We start from the raw sequence: 19,426 nt of genomic DNA on the forward strand, positions 1-19,426 counted from the left end.
AATGTGGTTATTGTTTAATTAAGCTTCTTCCTAAACCTTATGTAGAAGTACTGGGCCCATACTATGTCCTGGGGGGGCGCTGACTAGCTACCTAGCAGGGGACTGAAGCTAAACAAAGCATGACAAATTCTCTCAAGCTAACCTGCACCTTCATGCTTCAAAAAAGGTTACAGTTTGCCCACGTGTTTGGGAACTATTAACACAGCTACTTTAAATTGCAATGATACATAGTAGATCATACCTTTTGAAAGCAGTGAAGACAGGTTTGACACAATGATGGTCATTTGTGGAGCCCGTACTCTGTGTCAGGTGCTCTGTATTTATTCTTTCTGATCCTTAGTGACCTGGCAAGGTAGGATTATTATTACACTTTAAGGTAATTTTGCTCATTTTACAGACGAGGAAACTAAGACCCAGAAAGGTTAACGCTCCGTTGATTAGTGGCAGAGCTAGGATTCAAACTCAGTCCTGTTTGCCTCCCAAGTCCCCTCCCTTCCTACTTGGTCTCCTTTGATCCTGGCTGTGCCATGGGTGTCAGTCATCACTGGGTAGGTTCTGCTGGGGGAAGGACTAAGTAGGAATTGAACTCAGATAGCACTGTCAAACCTCACAGCACTGGCAGGATGTGACAAGGACTCCAGACTGCTTCCTGGGGTAGTTTCTCGGCAGAATATTTAGGAGGGAGAACAGAGTAATAACCTCAGCTATTACAGCACTTCGCCATGACGGTGGAGGGTTCTAAAGGCCCCAGAAGAGACCTGAGAGGGCCTGGAAACTCCTCGAGTGTGGAGATCTTACATGGAACACTTTGCTTTCTAGAAAGGGTAAGATGGGTGTGGCAAGAGTGCCGGCAGACACCAGCCCTGCCAGCCCATGAAAGGAAGCCAGATTCAGTTGCTAAAGAAGCTTAGAGAAGCTTGAGCAATGGGAGCTGGGGTCATGGAAAGTTGAGAGGAATATCCCCTTAGCATGCGTAAGGGCTGTTAGACTTAGGAAATAAAAATACAGGATGCCCAGTTAAATTTGAATTTCAGAAAAACAACAAAATATTGTTTAGTATAAATATGTCCCAGGCACCATTTTATCTGGAAACCCTAGCCGAGCTGAGCTTGAGTAGAAAGAGTTCCCTCTATGAGGGGACAGTGTGTCCAGGATGGGTCTTGCTGTTGGTGGATGTCAGTGTTGGAAGTGGTGTTGGGGAAACTTACTGTCTCAACAGGGAGCCATATGAGCCCTAAGCCAGCCTAGGGTAGGACAAGCCATCTAAGAATATAGCGGATGTGCATGGATTTTTAGACTGAGGTGACTTAGAAATTTTCCTTTCCAGGTAAAGACTTCATACTTAAGGTTTGATAACATATGTTCCATAATTTTTAAAAAATATTTCTTTATTTATTTGGCTGTGCTGGGTCTTAGTTGTGCCATGTGGGATCTTCGTTGCCACGTGTAGGATCTTTTTAGTCGTGGTACGCAGGATCTTTAGTTGCAGTGTGCACTTAGTTGCGGCATATGGGATCTTGTTCCCTGCCCAGGGATCGAAGCCGAACCCCCTGCATTGGGAGCGTGAAGTCTCAGCCACTGGATCACCAGGGAAGTCCCCATGTGTTCCATAATTTAAATTTTAATATAATTGGGAAAAAATAGTCTATTAAAAAGAAAAAAATCTTAATATACTAGGGATAAGTTAACTTGTCTGGTATTTGAGGTATTCTTATAAATGCTAGGAGTGAGAAAGGGGATTATAGAAGAAAGAATTTACTCTTTTTTTGATACTAGAAAAGGGGAACACCACTGCTTGAACCATTAAAAAATGGTACCAGGCAGTTCAGGGCTCCCTGGTAATTCAAGTCCTTGTTCTTCTGACAGGCAAGCTCTGCAGAGTAGAATATTCTGTCTGTCAAAGGAAGCATAACTCCTCTTTTTCCCAGAGGAGAAGGTAGTACTTTTTTTTTTTTTTTTTTTTTTTTTGGCTGCGTTGGGTCTTTGTTGCTGCACATGGGCTTTCTCTAGTTGCAGCGAGCAGGGGCTACTCTTCATTGTGATGCACAGGCTTCTCATTGCGGTGGCTTCTCTTGTTGAGGAGCACGGGCTCTAGGTGCGTGGGCTTCAGGAGTTGTGGCGCATGGGCTTAGTTGCTCTGTGGCATGTGGGATCTTCCCGGACCAGGGATCAAACCTGTGTCCCCTGCATTGGCAGGCGGATTTTTAACCACTGCATCACTGGGGAGGTCCCAAAGGCAGTATACTTCTTGAACCTTACTTTTCTTTGAACTTGGACAATTAATCCAGTTCTTGGAAAAGGGGGGATTTTTTCAAAAGAGAGAATCCTCTTTTTTTAAAAGGTTTTTTATGAAATAGAATTTTCTCACCTGTTTATTAATACTTAGCAAGTGTCAAGATCATTATATTAGAATGTTGGAGTTTGAAGCAAGGGGTTGGGGAGTGTCTCAAAGGCTGTCTAATGTCCAACAAGCTTCACCAGGTGCCATTTATATGTATGAATTCACAATGGTTCAAAGGCCTGGCTCTGGGCCTTGTGGTCTTAGAAACCACTTAACCTCTTGGCCGTCCTTCTTCAGGGCAGACCTACACCAACTCACTTCACCAAGACTGATGTAGAACTGGGACACCCACTTATTCATTTACAAAGAAATGTTGACAATCTCTAGGATACTGGGGAGGGCACCTCCAATCTACATAAGGAGCCCAACTACAATCCCAAGGCTGCCTGGTGAGCAGAAAATAATGATAATAGATGCCATTAGTCATTTAATGAGTGTTCAAAATTTATAAAACATTAATAGTGACAGTTAGCCCTGGTCAAAAGCACATTCATCCTCACAACTTCACCATGAGAAAATATTTACCTTCCTTATACGGATGAGAATACGGAGAAAGATATCATAGCTCATTAACTCTAAGAGGTACATTTTTTCAGATGTGAATATCCTGCAAACAAAATACATTTAAAAATTGGTTATAAAACTCTATAAACTATGGTCACTTTTTGTTTATTTATCCACCAAATAGTTATTAAGTGTCCAGCATGGACTGGGTACTATGCAAGTTGACAGGGACAGAACAGTGTATAAAATGTCAAGGTCCTTGCTCTCATCAAGTTTACAGTCTAGTTGGGGAGACCACTAATCAGCAAATGAATCAAAACATCAGGTTGTGAGAACTGCTGATGGAAATAAGCATGGAAATGTGACCGAGTATAACATGAGGTGTGGGGGGCAAGGAAGACAGGGTGGCTCTCTGAGGGGTGACATTGAACTGAGACCTCAGAGTCATCCAGTGGTCTTCACTTTGGGCTACGTAGGTACCAGGAGATAGGTCCTCTCAGCCCTATGGCCCAGGGATCCTGGCTGTAAGCAGCCCCTTCCGAGGCTCCTTGGAGGGCAGCCTGAGAGGCATGGGTCTGACCTGTGCCCCATGGTTGGCACAGAGCTGAGCAGATAAGTGGTGCCCACGACCCACTGTTCCATGTGATATGCTGAGCACAGCCCAGGAGGTGCTCTAGCCCCTCATGCTTGCTTTAGTTCTGCGGCAGGGAACACTGCCCATCATGGACAAGGAGACATAGGAATACCATGCCAGGTGCCCAGGGAGTGTTGGTGTAGCCCAAAATGCAGCCAGTCGGGGCTGGGGACAAGGAGGCTGAACAGGGCTGCTGGTGCAGATTTGAACTTCTGTTCTCCTACCAGGTACTTCTCACTATTTTAGACTCTTTTTGGTGGTGACCAAGGCACCTACAGGGTGACTACTTAGCAACATGTGCATTTTGCAAATTTGAGCTGTATCATAATTTTAAAATACTTGACCTTTAAAAAGTTTAATTAGATTCAAAATCCATTCACAAGAAATTCCAAGTTTACATTTGTCAATGAAAGAAAGGCAAGAATTTTAAATATATAACTTCAACAGTTACACTTTTTTGAATGACTGAAAACAATTATTTTGAAGTTTTTCAGTAAGATCATCAAGAATTTGAAGAGCTCTTCATCCTAAAATCTTGATCAGGAATGGCACGTGGCCATTTCAAGTATAAAACCTGATATAAAAAATTATGCTCATGGATGTAAGCTCAACATTTCCCATTAAAAACTTTGAAAACGTTTTATTTGGGAGTTTTACACAAGTTTGATATGTATTATCTTCTTTAAAATGTAATCTAAAAAATGTAATTATTTTCTTTCATAGTGATTATGTAATATAAAAATGTATAACGAAAGTTTTAATCAAGTTCTATTTGAATCGCTCCAAATCCCCTTCACTTTTCCTCAGTGTACCATACAAAGAGGATCTTTTTCTAAGAGACATGGAAAAGTGGAAAAGCTGCCTTAGAAGATGAGGGAGCCAGCCCTGTGAAAAGCTTGGGGAGAGCATTCAAGCTGCGAAACACAGTGAAATGACCCTCAGGAGGGAAGAGCTTGAAAGGTAAGGTAGCAGGGCTGGAGCAGAATACCACTGGAGAGGGCAGAAGTGATGCTAGGCCTTGCATTTAACCAAAAGCAGTGGGAGGCCTCTGAATGCATTTACACAAGGGTATGACTTAATCTGATTTACATTCTATAAATCTAATCTCTGCATGCACTGTAGAGAATGGAATACAGAGGTGCAAGAGTGGAAAGAGAAAGGTCATATAGGAAGTAACTGGGGGCCAGCTGAGAGGTGAGGAGAGGAGGAAAGGAGTAGGTCATTCTGAGAAGCTTTTCATAGGTAGGACCAATAGGACTATGGGAATGAAAGAAAGGGAGGCTTAAGTAGGATGCCTACACTTTTCGGTTTAAGCAGTTAAGTAAATCATAATGCCATTTACTGGGCAACACTGAAGGAGGGACAGTTATGGAAAGAGGACACTGGGATCCAAAGTCTCAGGACACAGTTTTCAACAAAGGGCAAACAGAATCATAGACGATAAGAGATTTAATGGGCATATGAATCATTAATCAATGATTACAATACATACTGAAATATCTACAGGTAAAATGATGTAAAGCCTGCAATTTGCTTCAAAATCATTTGAGTGGGGGGAGGTAGGAAGAATGAGTACAGGCGTAGATGAAACACAAGATTGGGCATGAGTAGATCATCTTTGAAGCTAGCTGATGGGTACCTAGAGGTTCATCATACTACTCTCCTTTTGCGTATGTTTGACAATTCCATGGGACTGGATGAGATCACCTAATATTCAACAAATGGGGACAGCCCCACACTGGCAGGGGTGGGGGGAGTGGAGTAGAGGTGGCGGTGCTAGTGCAGTGGAAAGAAAGAGATAAGACCACTGCTGTCCTAGAGTTGACATTCTCTGGGGAAGAGACATAACAAGCAAGTAAACAAATATGACACATTTAAATCAATGTGATAAAGAGGAAGGGTGATGTGATAAAGTGTGCATGCAACTGAGTGGCCAGAAGCAACAGCTCCTTGAGGCAGTAATCTTTGCATTGGACTGATTCACAAGCTAAACAGATATCAATAGTGGTGTTTTTAAAGTCCTTTCCATTCTACTTTTTAAACTTTTACTCATAAACAAATCTGAATTAGTGACCATAAGATTTCTACTCTAGGGAAAATGTTTTAACTTAAAAGCTTTTGCTCCCCTCCTCTCCACTTTTTTTTTTTTTTTTTTTTTTTTTTTCCTCTCTCTTTTTTTCTTTTAAAATTCATTTGGCTGCACTGGGTCTTAGTTGCAGCATGCGGGATCTTTAGTTGCAGCATGCAGGATCTAGTTCCCTGACCAGGGATCGAACCCGGGCCCCCTGCATTGGGAGCATGGAGCCTTAACCACTGGACCACCAGGGAAGTCCCTCCATTGTTTTTTAAACTCCAAATTTTGAAGCCATTATTAGCCCAAGAGTTCTAGAAGTAAAGCCAATTCAGGACTGACCCTGGTACCCCCTTTAGAATCCCTTTTTGCCCTGACAGCTTTCCTTCCCCCATCATCTGACTCTAAAGTGCTCTTCTCCCCTCAGCTACAGTTTTTGCCAATCTTAGGACTCCAAAGGATGTCTTTCCTTCCCTCTTCCAAGTGCTACTTCCCTGTGCAAAGCAATGCTTCCAGAGATTATAAGCCCCATGAGGGCTTGTGTTGTTTGTTCACTGCTGTCTTCCAGCACCCAGAACTATGCCAAGCACAGTTGGCACCCAATAAATATTCACTCAGTGAGAAAACTTCCAGAAGCCACTAGGTAGGTAACCAGGCACCTACCTAGGTGCTAAACGTACTTGATCCTACAAGTAGAAAAAACTTGTGGCCTATCTTCACACAGATAAATATCACTTCTATTTTACATATGGACAGCTGAGTAGGTTCAGATAATCCAAGATCAGAACTATTTCACCTAAAACAGTCTTTCCTGTCCTTAAAAATATTTTGAAGACAAAAAATAGAAGCTATGGAAAAATCTAGCATATAAAGAGAACGTTACCAGTGTCATTTAACATTTCTTGAAGATATGATGAGTTTAATTGATGTACAACAGCCTTCCTGGAAAAATCCTGGAAAAAAAACCAACAAATATTTTGGTTTCCTCAAAACAAAACAAAAAACAAGCAAAGAAACCTCTTCTTGGCCCGAATTATAGAAAGTCTTCGCTGGCAGCTCAGCCTAAGCTCTTTTGCATACGTGCTTTTAGGAGAGGCTTGCAGATTGCATGTATTCTGCAGAGCAACCACACACACTTAACATTCATTAAATAATAATGAAACAGGAGGCCTGGATTTTTTTTGGTTTCTCCTGGGTCTCTTCATCACTCAAGTGTCCTTGGACAAATCTACTCCCTCTCTCATATCTGATTTCCATATATCCGTTTCAGGATAACCTTTCATATCTGATTTCCATATATCCGTTTCAGGATAATGTTTATGACTAAGATGCTTTATAAGATCTTCAGACTACCAGTAGTAGTTATGCCCTCCATCTATGAAATTTATCTCCTTCACTATCCTATGGGATGTCTTCATGACACTTCTATTGAAAACCCTCACACATAGTTGCGAGTGCTGTCAAAACCACCTAGGGACGGTACAGATAGTCTAAGGCCAATGAGCTGACAACGTGGATGACTTGAACCTGAAGTCTGTTTCCTATGCTACTGAGAATTGGAAAATGGATAAATGTGATAATCCCCAAACCACGTTTTCCTTATTTCTGCCGTTTTCCGCCGCATCTAAACTATGCAGAAGCTGCTGACAACACTTGACTATCCAGTATTTGGCAATTCTACCGAATACTGAAAAGGTTAAAAGGCCGAACTTGCTAGTAGAACAAGCTGCCAGGACTGGTAGTCAGGCTCTGGTGCAGTTAGCTGTGTATTCCACACATTGTTTTAGAGGCTTACAAAATACAGCCATCTTGCATCAGGCATCCCGGCTCAGGAAGAAGGCGAGCCCCGGCCCCTCGGCCCTGGAGATGCCACCTGCGCGGGGCCGGGCGTCCTAGGTGGCAGAGCCCTTGCGGACTGCCTACAGCCCGCACCGCGGGGCCCGCCACGGCCCGGGCCGGCGTGTTGAGCGACTAAAGTTGTCTACGGGCGGGCCGGCCGCACCTGGCCCGGAGAGAGAGCGTGAAGACTGCAGTCCGGCAGCCCTGCCAGCGGCTACAGCAGCCCCATCCGAAAGTGGACGCGGGACGCTAGGCTGCTGTTTGCTTCCGGTTGGGTAGTGTTTTCAACTGGGGTGCACCGACCCGACCGGCGGTGCCCTTCTCCCCGCCCCCGGGGCGCCTCGGGGACGCGCGCCTGGGCCCGCGCCGGAGCGGGGCGCTCCCTCCCTCGCCCTCCCCGCCGCGGCCTGAGACGCCCGCAGGCCGGGTGTTCACCGACCGCGCCTCCTCCCGCCCGCCCCTCCCCCCTCACTTCCCCCTCGGCGCCCCAAACCCGGGCTTCCCGAGTGCCAAGACGTGTGCGCACGGAGCAGGGTGGGAGTGCGGGGCCGGAGAGCCGGAGTTAAAACGGGGGCGGGCGGGCGGCCGTCTCGGCCGGAGCCGGCGGCCCTTCGGCGTGTCTTTTGTGTTTGTACACACACTGCGCGAGGCGGCCGGGAGGAGGGAGCGGGCGGCGCGCGGGGGAGGGGCGAGCGCGCGCCAGCGAACGGGCGCGCGGGGGGAGGGGCGGAGGCGGGGCGCGAGCGAGGGGCGGGGGCGGGGCCGAGCCTTCCCTCCATTGTGTGTGATTGGTTGGCGCGCGGCGCGGGGGCGGGGCGGCGTGTGTTGGGGGATAGCCTCGGTGTCAGCCATCTTTCAATTGTGTTCACTGCCGCCGCCGCGCCGCTGTCGCTCTCCGACGCCAGCGCCGCCTCTAGCTCGCTGAGCTCCAGCCGAAGGAGAAGGGGGGTAAGTTTCCCCGTCTGCCCGCTTCCCCGGAACCGAGCCCCGCTTGCCGTCAACCCCGGGCCGGGCCCCGGCGGTGCGGTGAGGGGACCCAGGGTCCCTCCGGCTTGGCCCACAAACTTTTTGGCCCAGAAATGGAGGTGAGGAGCGAGTTTCCCTCACCCCTCAGGCGACGGCGGCTCCGGCGGCTCCCCAGTCTCTCGCCGCCTCAGCCCAACAGCAGCAACCGCCGCGTCGCCGAGCCTGCTCTCCCTCCCCGCGCCCCTGGCTCCTCTTTCTTCGGTGAAATCCCGCCCGCCGCCCCTTCCCGGGACCCCAGACCTTCACCACGACCCGCGCGGGCCTCTTAACTACCGCCCCCGGACCCCGGACCCCAGTTTTCGAGCGGGAAAAGGGTGGAAATCGCCGCTGCTTCCCACCCTGGGGTAACTCGCTTTTTGCTGCCTCCCCACAGTTGTTGCTAAGCTTCACCATCTTGTCTCTCTTCTCTGGTCACCGACCATATTTTTTCCCCCGTTTCTCTCTTCCCCATTTGAAAAAGGAGGAAAATTTTTTAAAGAGAAAAATTTTTTTCTCCTTTTTTAGAGAAGCGGAAACTTGATGCATTTGAAATGCACAAAAAAAAACTTTTGCATTTTTGGAGGGCGGCACGTGGCAGGGGATCGGGCTATTTTCGAGCGATTTGGTGTTTTGTCTCTTTGGTAGGGAATCGGATACGTTTTGCGATTGTTTCCATTTTGTTCTGGTCTGGGAGCCGAGTTTGTGCCTGCGCGAGACGCTGGGAGCGAGGCGGGCAGGCTGGGGGACCCTGTGCCGAGGGGCCGGAGGAGGCGAAACCAAAAGTTTATGTGGTGCTTGGGGTGGACTGGTCGGCCGGTCCCGTGCGTTAATTAAAGCCTGGGTGCGGGGCACTTTTTTTTTTTAATTTCACTGCGAAGCTTCTGAGGACTGGACGCCAGGACGGTGCTTTGTAGAATGCTCGCTGGTGGTAGCTGTTGTTCCTCTCTTGTTTTTTGAGACGCCTTTTTGTCAACAGAACTGTAGAGATGCAGAAGCAGGAATGTTTTCAGATATTTACAGCAGTCTATCAACTGCCAGACGTAAAGGGGGGGGGGCGGCGGGGGGGTGACCAAAACCTTTTTTGCTGTAATTTGACTCGACCTTTCTGTGGTTTGTGGCTTCGTTCTTTTGACTTGTTAGTGGGTCGAATATTTACAGTCATTTCTAATTTCTACTTTAATTAAAGAAACTGAAGTGAAGGCTGTCAGGGGTCTTTTTGTTTTGCCGTTTATCGCTCAGATTTGGCATTTTTGAGAGATGATTGGTGTTAACGCTAACAATTTTCTAGTACTACAGTTTGTTTCAGGAAGTCATATTTGGGTGGTAGACGTAATCTGCACACTTTAAAATTATGTAACATTACAGACATTATTTTTTTATACTGATCATAATTTCCAGATTTTTTGGGGGGGGAGCGGTGGTAATGGCAGGAAAACTTGTATGTTTGTTAGTTGCATATGGTGATTTTTGTGTTTTGATGCTGGTAGGTAAGTAAGGAGGTCTTTATACCATGGCTCGTACAAAGCAGACTGCCCGCAAATCGACCGGTGGTAAAGCACCGAGGAAGCAACTGGCTACGAAAGCCGCTCGCAAGAGTGCGCCCTCTACTGGAGGGGTGAAGAAACCTCATCGTTACAGGTATTAAAACAAGAGGAGGGAAAAAATGGGACAAAGCCTATCTCCCGAAGCAGTATCTATATAATTTAATAAAAAGATGTATAATTATACTTTTTGCTTTAGAGAAACTAATAATTTTTCCTTTTGAATATTTACTAATACTTTAAAATATATATATATAATTTAGTGTTAGGTTTTATTGGGAACATGTTTAATTTTGAAGCCATGATCTTGCCCATAGCCCAGAGGAGAGGTTGTATCACTAATAACGTTAATGGGATAGGGTAACATTTTATTTAGCTGTTAGGTGTATTGTATATTTTTTAAATAGTAAATACATTTTTAAATACATTTTTGAGGATACTCTTTCTCTTGGTAAAGTAATTTACTCAAGATTGGGGGTCATTTTGTTTTAGGTAAGTCCTTCATTTACTTGAATTGGTTTATTTCCTTCTGTTAGCACAGTTTTGAACTACCCTGAGCAGTGTTGTTAAGGGCATCTGCCATTAGAGGGCAGAAGTTGTCTGTATTTAGGTGCCTTCTGCAAATGATTTTAGTTAGCCTAAAATAAAAGTGGAAGAAATAAGTCAGAATTGAGGTAAATTTCTTGCTTAAAATTAGTTTTAAAAAGAAAGAAAGAAAGAAAACTTCCATATAGAAGATACACCATAAAAGAGTATTCACATTTAATCATTCATGAGGTATGTGCAGTGTTCAAAGGTATTCTGGGAAATCAAACTTAAATGCCATAAGTGTATTTTTTAAAGGAAGCTCATTGGGTTGTGCTGGTAGGTCTTTTAGAAGAATTGGGGGTGCCAGTGGGAAGAAGGAGAGTGCTGCCAAATTGAGAAGAGTCTGAACAATTTTGACCTCTTTATTTGTGACCTAGTACTTTCCCAAGTTGTAATTATAACAAGTTAGTTATATATATGTTAAAGAGGAAGAAAATAAGGGGACTTTGATTAAACCCCCCTGCCAGGAATCTACTTTAATATCATGCTTTTTGCTTTAAAGGATTGTTGTGTTACTCTTAACAGACTTGAATATTCGGGTCATAATTTAATAAGTGAAATTTGATACAGAAGCTGAAGAATAGTTGGGTGATTTATTTTGTGAAAAGTGACTGCGTCTTTTTAAAGCTGATGACCACTCTTTTATGTTTTTTATGTATTTGGTAACCGTGTCTTTATTGTGTTTTGTTTTAAAGGCCTGGTACCGTGGCACTCCGTGAAATTAGACGTTATCAGAAGTCCACTGAACTTCTGATTCGCAAACTTCCCTTCCAGCGTCTGGTGCGGGAAATTGCTCAGGACTTCAAAACAGATCTGCGCTTCCAGAGTGCAGCTATTGGTGCTTTGCAGGTAAAATGGCGGGTGGGAAAGGCTCTAAGAGTTGGCCGTTCCTGCTTTGTACCAAGAACAATTCTAAATCTTTGTATATGCTTGTTAAATTTAATCATCACGAGTGGATGAGGTAGGTCTTATCTATTTCACTGTTAAGATGTCAGAAAGGTTAAGTTGCTCAAGGTCATACAAGCAGACATAGGATTTTAAAATTTTAGACGTTGCAGTGTTTAAAGGGAAAAAGAACCTTCTGGTTTGGCTTACAGTTGCTGCAGGACATCAGGAAGTCATGGGGCTAAAGGTAATTGGTAATTAGTTTCAAACAGTGACTGATATAAAAAGAATGTTAGAATAAATGGCTTCCTGGGCCTGAAGAGGCAGTTGCAAGTGGAGAGAACATAATATCTGGGATGGGAACAGGCAGCATAAAAGAACTGTGCATTGAGGTAAAAGAAGCATGAGTGGTAGTTAGGATTAGGTTGACGATAAGGAGAAAAAGATACTAGGCTTGTAAAAAGAAATTGGAAGACTTGTAGTTTGCTAAAGGGGATTATGTATGGATTTCCACTTAAATGGGAAACATAGTGAATTTATTCTTAGCTCCAGTGTGTCAGAACTTTGAGAAGTACTGTTTTAGCTGTGGTTATCTATTTGAAATACTGGTGGTTTGTGCCAAGATTAAAACTTGAAATGCCCACAAGTAAGATATTTGATTAGGTATGTGGGTATAATTAACATCAATCACTTAAGTAACCTATAATGTTAATGGCGTTCGTTGTAACTCAGAGTATGGTAAGACTGCCACCTCCTTCAGAGCGTGGGGTTAGAGGTGATTAAAATTGCAGATTGCTAGGCACCTCCACAGACCTGAATCGGAATCTCTTTTGGGGGAGGGTCCAGAATCTACATACACTCCATTGGAGGATTTTGCAAGGCTGCTGTTGCCAAGCTTTTCCTTTATGTGTGAGGAAGATTTGATAGGTGGATTCTACCCTGAAGTGTAATTGGTTGAGCTGTTTCTATGGTTAGTCTGAACTTCATTTGATTGGTAAATTCCAGGAGTAGGCATCCATTAAATTCTCAATGAATTGAAATTACTGAAATTTCAAACTACTAAAATCTTCCAGTGCTGTTATTTAAAACCCTTATTTTCTGTTTTAATCATTGACTATCTTTAGATCCCATTTTGTTTATTACTATAATTGCTAATCACATTTTCCCCACTAATTTTAAATATAGAAATATTATTGATATTCTCAAGCATTGATCTAAAGCTGCCAATTTTGTTTTGTAGTTAGAGTTAGCAGGGCTATGCTTGAAGAACACACTATACTTGAAAGTCCAACATTGTTGAGCTTAAGTGTCAATGATAGAGCTTTGTAAATTGATTACTAAACAGTCTGAGTAAAAGACTATTGTTTTTTAAAATTCATGTCTAAACTTCCACATTGCTGTTATTAAGGTGTGTGTTTTATATTTGTCAGTAAATGTGGTTGTATTGGTTTTGAGCAAAATGTTCAATTCTGCTGCCTGTAGTACTCTTGCATTAGGTAGCTCTTTATTGGAAGAGTAATCTTTGTTAGAAGTTTATTTTGTTTGTGTTGCTTTTTTTATACATCAGTTCTCTTAAAGATACAGAGATGGAGAATTTGCTAATGGAAATAGGGCAATAGAAGAGAGCAGTTGAAATAGAATTCCAAAAGTCACTATTTTTGCCTTTAGAATTACACAGTTTACAACTTTTCTAATACAACTAAATGAGGAGGGGAGGTAGTCCAATGAGGATGGGAGAGAATTTAGTCTAGGTTTGCCATAGATAATCAAGAATTCGCTAACTTGAAATTTAGCCTTTGCCCCTGATATCTGAGAGTTTGAACTGAGGTATCATGTTAAAAATGGACATTGGTGGTTTGAAGTGGTGGAAGAGTCAGATATTGAATATACTCAAAATGTTGTAAATTAACATTTTCTTCCAGCTATAAGATACTTTTTCTTTTGCTGTTATCAAAATTACGTTCACTGGGCTATAAATTAATGTGTCAGTCTTTAATTCCCATCATAGCCTTAATGTTTAGGAGACTTTGAGACACTAGCAATAGAATTAGAAATATATGAGTCATGGTTAAATTCCCTATGAGTATTGACTCTTCTCCCAGAGCTGACCAGACACAACTCTATAAAACCTATAGCCAGGTTGTAAGATGGCAGTGAGAGGCCCAGCTGCTACATGCCACATTTGAGTCGTACTAGGGGAGCCAGTAGATCATTATTCCACTCTTAAATGGTCTCAGAATTGCAGGACCTGTTGGCTTGTCCATATAGCAGCTCATAGTGCTGTGTTTTGCAGAAGCCTTCTAGATTTGCATAATCCTGAGATACGCTGGGTGAAACAAAAAAGAAACTAGTTTCTTTCTTGAGGAACTTCAGTCCTAGTATCTGATGTGTGGTGCGAACCCGTAAGAGTAGGCAGGCTACAGTATGCTGTGTTTCCTAAATTTTTTACCTATTTCTAGAGTATCCCAAGAATTAATCCCCAAACATTAAGGACTTTTGCTTTTAATATATTCTTTGGAATAGGTAAGATACACGGAACTAATTGCATAGAAAAGATGCAAATTTCGGGAATTCCCTTGTGGTCCAGCGGTTAGGACTCCGCGCTTTCACAGCTGAGGAGCTGCATTCAATCCTTGGTCAGGGAACTGTCCTGCAGCCACATATCCTGGCCAAGAAAAAAAAGGAAAAGATGCAAATTTCAGTTAGGGTTAGAGGTCTCTGTTAAGTAATTTAAGGGCATTAAAAGATGGCTAGTGTACAAGGCCATTATGATTGCCAAGGCATTAGGAGTTCAAAGTTACCTGCACCTGGGAACCAGGGGCAGGAGGAGTGTTTGCTTTCTCCTTCATGGAATAATCTTAGGTAGTCCATAAAGGGGAGGTAAATAAGACTTAGCTCTTGATAACAAATGCTGCAGAAAGACATGTAGGGATAGTAAACTTTAGGTGAAACAGATTTTTATAGAAGAGAGATTAGGCTAAAAAGAATGAAGATATAAATGTAGGGAATAATTTTTTTCATAAGATGGAATAACGTAAACCATTTGAATTAATTGTTGCTGTGTTAGTTCTTTTAAAAGCAGAATCTCAAGTTTTATTGGCAAAGTCAAAATGTTTGTAAAAAGCAAAACTGGTTCTTCCCATCTCTGTATCTTGTGTGTTATGTAGTATTGTGGGGCTTGAATTGCTCAAGTATTCTGTGTATTTCCCTTTTAGTTTTATTACCCAGAGTTTCCAAAATGGATATAATTTTTTTAATTAGGACAAAAATAGCAATTACAAAAATCTGGTTTTTTCCCCTAAATATATCTCGAACAGAGAAATAACTTGCTTATAGAGAAGCCAAATATCGTCTTTCATTTAGTGTGTTCCTAATCCGCTGAAACAGTTGGACTGATGACTGGTAAAACAGTAGGTTCATTTCAAAATGAGTAAGCAGATGTTTTAACCTAGACGAAAGGATTCTTCAGCTTTTCAGACAGCTGTAAGATGTGCTAACAATTTAAGAGTTAATTATAAGTAGAAGCTCCCGTTTTTTCCTCTTTACATGCCAAGTGTTGGTGAATGATTCATGTAGCTACCAGTTTTTGAGTGAAAGTAGGGATAAGAAGATGCCTTCAGAAAAGTCTTAAGAATATCATGAGAAAAACCAGGGGGATCAATGTTAATGCTGGGAGGTAGCAAAAATGCCATTACAGATAGGGGTGCATAGAAGAAGGTACAGTTAGTGGGGGGCATGGGGGCATATCTCAGCAAAGTAGGTCAATGTATATAAGTAAGACACAAATCTGGTGTGTTCTGGGACCCAATAGCACTCTAGTGGTAAAACTGAGGTGTTAAAGGAAAGGTAGATGAGGACCATATGATGGAAACCAGTGGTCAAACAGATATAATGAAGTGTGAGTAAGATTCAGAAAAAGGAGGACACAGCAGGGTAGGAGAGTGTATTACTTTGGATTAGATACATGATTCCATTTATCTTAGGATGAGAATGAATGTTAGAATTTAAGTTGGATTTTTTGCTTTACTCAAGACACATTTCAGTTTACTAAAAATCACATATAACATTAAAAAAATTAAACTTTTTTAGTAGTGAAATTATTTGACTTGTATTATTTGATAAAGACTTGAGTTTTCACTTTCATAAGCTGCCTTTCAGCCTCGTCGCACAGATATTAAAATGTAAGCATTTGGTAAAATAGTCAACATCTTCTGAAGTAGGTTTTTAAAGGGCTCAAAAACCTCATCTTTTTAACTGATACAGATGTAACTTAACTATTGATAATATTTTTTTCTTTATTCCTGTTGTAGGAGGCAAGTGAGGCCTATCTGGTTGGCCTTTTTGAAGACACCAACCTGTGTGCTATCCATGCCAAACGTGTAACGATTATGCCAAAAGACATCCAGCTAGCACGCCGCATACGTGGAGAACGTGCTTAAGAATCCACTATGATGGGAAACATTTCATTCTTTAAAAAAAAAAAAAAAAAAAAAAAAAATCTCTTCCTGTTATTGGTAGTTCTGAATGTTAGATTTTTTTTTTTCCCCCGTGGGGTCAAAAGGTACCTAAGTATATGATTGCAGGTGGAAAAATGGGGGACAGAAATCAGGTATTGGCAGTTTTTCCATTTTCATTTGTGTGTGAATTTTTAATATAAATGCGGGGACATAAAGCATTAATGCAAGTCAAAATGTTTCAGTGAACAAGTTTCAGCAGTTCAACTTTATAACAATTATAAATAAACCTGTTAAATTTTTCTGGACAATGCCAGCATTTGGATTTTTTTAAAACAAGTAAATTTCTTATTGACTGCAACTAAATGGTGTTTGTAGCATTTTTATCATACAGTAGATTCCATCCATTCACTATACTTTTCTAACTGAGTTGTCCTATATGCAAGTACATGTTTTTAATGTTGTCTGTCTTCTGTGCTGTTCCTGTAAGTTTGCTATTAAAATACATTAAACTATACCTGCTTTTGGTCTTTACTATCAACCTTATCTGTACAATTAACTTACTTGAAATTTCCATATTCAGAATAATGTTAGTATCAAGTGTTTTGTCACTTTTTATCTGAAACTGTTGAGAGAGGAGGAAAGTATAAGCTTTGTATGGGAAGGAAACTGGAGCTACTGGCTTTCCTCAAATTTTTAAAAATTTGAAGATGGTATTTCTATTTTCCAAAACCAGAGTTTGACTACGGATATGTGTACTTTTAACCAGCAGTTCCCAAACCTAGCTGGCCAGCAGAATCACATGAAAATAGTTAAATCTGTGTAAGTAGTGAAAGTACATATATAAACATAATCTGTTATTAAACTTTGAATATTTAATGGTAATTTAACTGCAAATGTAACAGTCTTCAGTTCAAAAATTAGTGCATCAGAGAGCTGGCTATTTTAAGATATTGTATATTAACCCTGAAGTTATTAATCAAGCACCTATAGTTCATTCTTAGCACTGTTTTATTTAGCATTGGGGTGATTAATGTGAAATGAGGATGGTGAACCTTTTAAGACTTACAACATTTCTTATTAGAGAAATGCAAATCAAAACTACAATGAGGTATCACACCAGTCAGAATGGCCATCATTAAAAAATTGTCTACAAACAATAAGTGCTGGAGAGGGTGTGGAGTAAAGGGAATCCTCTTGCACTGTTGGTGGGAATGTAAATTGATACAGCCACTATGGAGAACACTGTGGAGGTGCCTTAAAAAAACTAAAAGTAGAATTACCATATGGCCCAGCAATCCCACTACTGGACACATACCCTGAGAAAACCGTAATTCAAAAAGAGTCATGTACCACAATGTTCATTGCAGCACTGTTTACAATAGCCGGATCATGGAAACAACCTAAATGCCCATGGACAGACGAATGGATAAAGAAGATGTACATATGCACAACAGAATATTACTCAGCCACAAAAAGGAACAAAATTGGGTCATTTGTAGAGACATGGATGGACCCAGAGACTGTCATACAGAGTAAGTCAGAAAGAGGAAAACCGTATGTTAACATATATGTGGAATCTAGAAAAATGGTACAGATGAACTGGTTTGCAAGGTAGAAATAGAGACACAGATGTAGAGAACAAGTATGGACACCAAGGGGGGAAAGCAGGCGGGGAGGGGGTGGTGGTGTGATGAATGGGAGATTGGGATTGACATATATACACTAATAGGTATAAACCAGATAACTAACAAGAACTTGCTGTGTAAAAAAGTTCAAAACAAGGGGGCTTCCCTGGTGGCGCAGTGGCTAAGAATCCACCTGACTGGGACATTGGTTCGAACCCTGGTTGGGGAAGATCCCACATGCCGCGGAGCAACAAAGCCCGTGTGCCACAACTACTAAGCCTGCGCTCTAGAGCCTGTGTGCCTAGAGCCCGTGCTCCACAAGAGAAGCTGCTGCAATGAGAAGCCCACGCACCACAACAAAGAGTAGTCCCTGCTTGCTGCAACTAGAGAAAAGCCCATGCGCAGCAACAAAGACCCAACGCAGCTGAAAATTTATTAATTAAAAAAAAAAATTCAAAACAAAAACAGACACATGCTCCCCCAGTGTTCCTTGCACCGTTTACAACAGCCAGGACATGGAAACAACCTAAATGTCCACCAACAGAGGAATGGATAAAGCAGATGTGGCACATATATTCAATGGAATATTAGCCATAAAAAGGAACGAAATTGGGTCGTTTGTAGAGACGTGGATGGACCTAGAGGCTGTCATACAAAGTGAAGTAAGTCAGAAAGAGAAAAACAAATATTGTAGACTAACGCATATATGTGGAATCTGAAAAAATCGCTATAGACGATCTTATTTACAAAGCAGAAATAGAGACAGATGTAGAGAACAAATGTATGGATACCAAGGGGGAAGGGGGGTGGGATGAACTGGGAGATTGGGATTGACATATATACACTATTGATACTCTGTATAAAATAGATAACTAATTAGAACCTACAGTATAGCACAGGGAACTCTGACATTAGTTGTAGCATACGAGTGAAGCTGCTCTGGAAGTGAACTGAGGTGTATTAATCAATGGGCTAAGAACAGATTCATGTCAATACGATATAACATTGGGCTTATAAACATTGATGTTAAGCTCCTTTTTAGCAGTAACTTCATTTTTAGATTTTAGGTCATTATAAAATCACTGAGAAATATAAGATTTTTTGAGAGCCTGTTTCTAATTTGTTGACGTGGTATCCTAGTTTTAGTGTGATCGTTTGTATAGGCTTCTACAGGCAGGCACTAGTATTACTTGGAGTATTGGCAGGAGCATATGTCCACTGCAGTATAAGCTACCAAGAGCCAATTGAAGTATGTTTGATACAAAATAGATGACCTTGGCACTCAAAGCAGGTACACAGATGTCTGGTCAATGTACTGAGCTTGTCTCAGTATACCATGGTCTGTTAATACTTGACATGTATTCTCTTGTTCCTATAAGGTAGGTAACTCTTTCCTACTTAACTAAAGAGGCAATGAAATTTGGGAGGATTATTCTTATTTGACTAGGGTCTAAACAATATTCATAATTTTGAGGTCAGGGTTATTCTTTGACTTAGATATGAGTGTGATCTGCCACTCCCATTGATGCTTATTAACCTCCTGGGCTGAAAATCCTCTTACCTGCTATGCTTTGGAGTTGGCTACCTGAGAATTTACCTAGGAAAAATCTATAGTGAATTAGAGTTGGGCCCAAAGTGATATGTGGGGACCATAGCTAAACTCACCACTCGTTATTAAGTTCAGTTTTTAACATCTGTAACAAGGTGGTAACCAGCTTTTGAATATGAAGTATCTTATGAAAATAGCTGATTAATACGTAAAAGTTTCCAGAAAATATTCCTAAAGTCTAAGACAAATTTACAGATGAAAAACCCTATGAACTCATGTGGTAAGATAAAAAACTTTAGATAAGGTTTTAGGGAAATCAGGGAATGCTGGAAGAACTTCTAGGAAGGAATTTGGAAATGTCATTCTCTTAGGCAAACGAGGGGAGGA

The 19,426-nt window shown here is 41.8% G+C and overlaps 1 protein-coding gene and 1 long non-coding RNA gene across 2 annotated transcripts; one reads left to right on the forward strand and one right to left on the reverse strand.

Annotated features, from left to right (window-relative positions):
- Window positions 1-237: 237 nt before the first annotated feature.
- Window positions 238-7,993, reverse strand: LOC109547494 (uncharacterized). Its single transcript, XR_002173259.3, has 4 exons — window positions 7,916-7,993; window positions 6,434-6,503; window positions 2,867-2,948; window positions 238-344 (listed from the first exon to the last, which is right to left on the reverse strand). It is a non-coding gene; the product is annotated as an uncharacterized lncRNA (long non-coding RNA).
- Window positions 7,994-8,189: 196 nt separating this feature from the next.
- Window positions 8,190-16,379, forward strand: H3-3A (H3.3 histone A). Its single transcript, XM_033851392.2, has 4 exons — window positions 8,190-8,337; window positions 9,882-10,032; window positions 11,219-11,372; window positions 15,719-16,379. Exons 2-4 carry the CDS (start codon window positions 9,905-9,907, stop codon window positions 15,845-15,847), a joined length of 411 nt encoding a protein of 136 aa, XP_033707283.1. The 5' UTR covers window positions 8,190-8,337; window positions 9,882-9,904; the 3' UTR covers window positions 15,848-16,379.
- The last annotated feature ends 3,047 nt before the right edge of the window (window positions 16,380-19,426 follow it).

Source organism: Tursiops truncatus, chromosome 1 (genome assembly GCF_011762595.2).
Source record: "Tursiops truncatus isolate mTurTru1 chromosome 1, mTurTru1.mat.Y, whole genome shotgun sequence".
Taxonomy (NCBI): Eukaryota; Metazoa; Chordata; class Mammalia; order Artiodactyla; family Delphinidae; genus Tursiops; species Tursiops truncatus.

Excerpts from the sequence above, each read along its gene's own strand:
- H3-3A (XM_033851392.2), top strand. The coding sequence starts at position 9,905 with ATGGCTCGTACAAAGCAGACTGCCCGCAAATCGACCGGTGGTAAAGCA. Across the intron at positions 10,033-11,218 it reads AAGAAACCTCATCGTTACAG|GCCTGGTACCGTGGCACTCC; the intron begins GTATTAAAACAA and ends TTTGTTTTAAAG. Across the intron at positions 11,373-15,718 it reads CAGCTATTGGTGCTTTGCAG|GAGGCAAGTGAGGCCTATCT; the intron begins GTAAAATGGCGG and ends TTCCTGTTGTAG.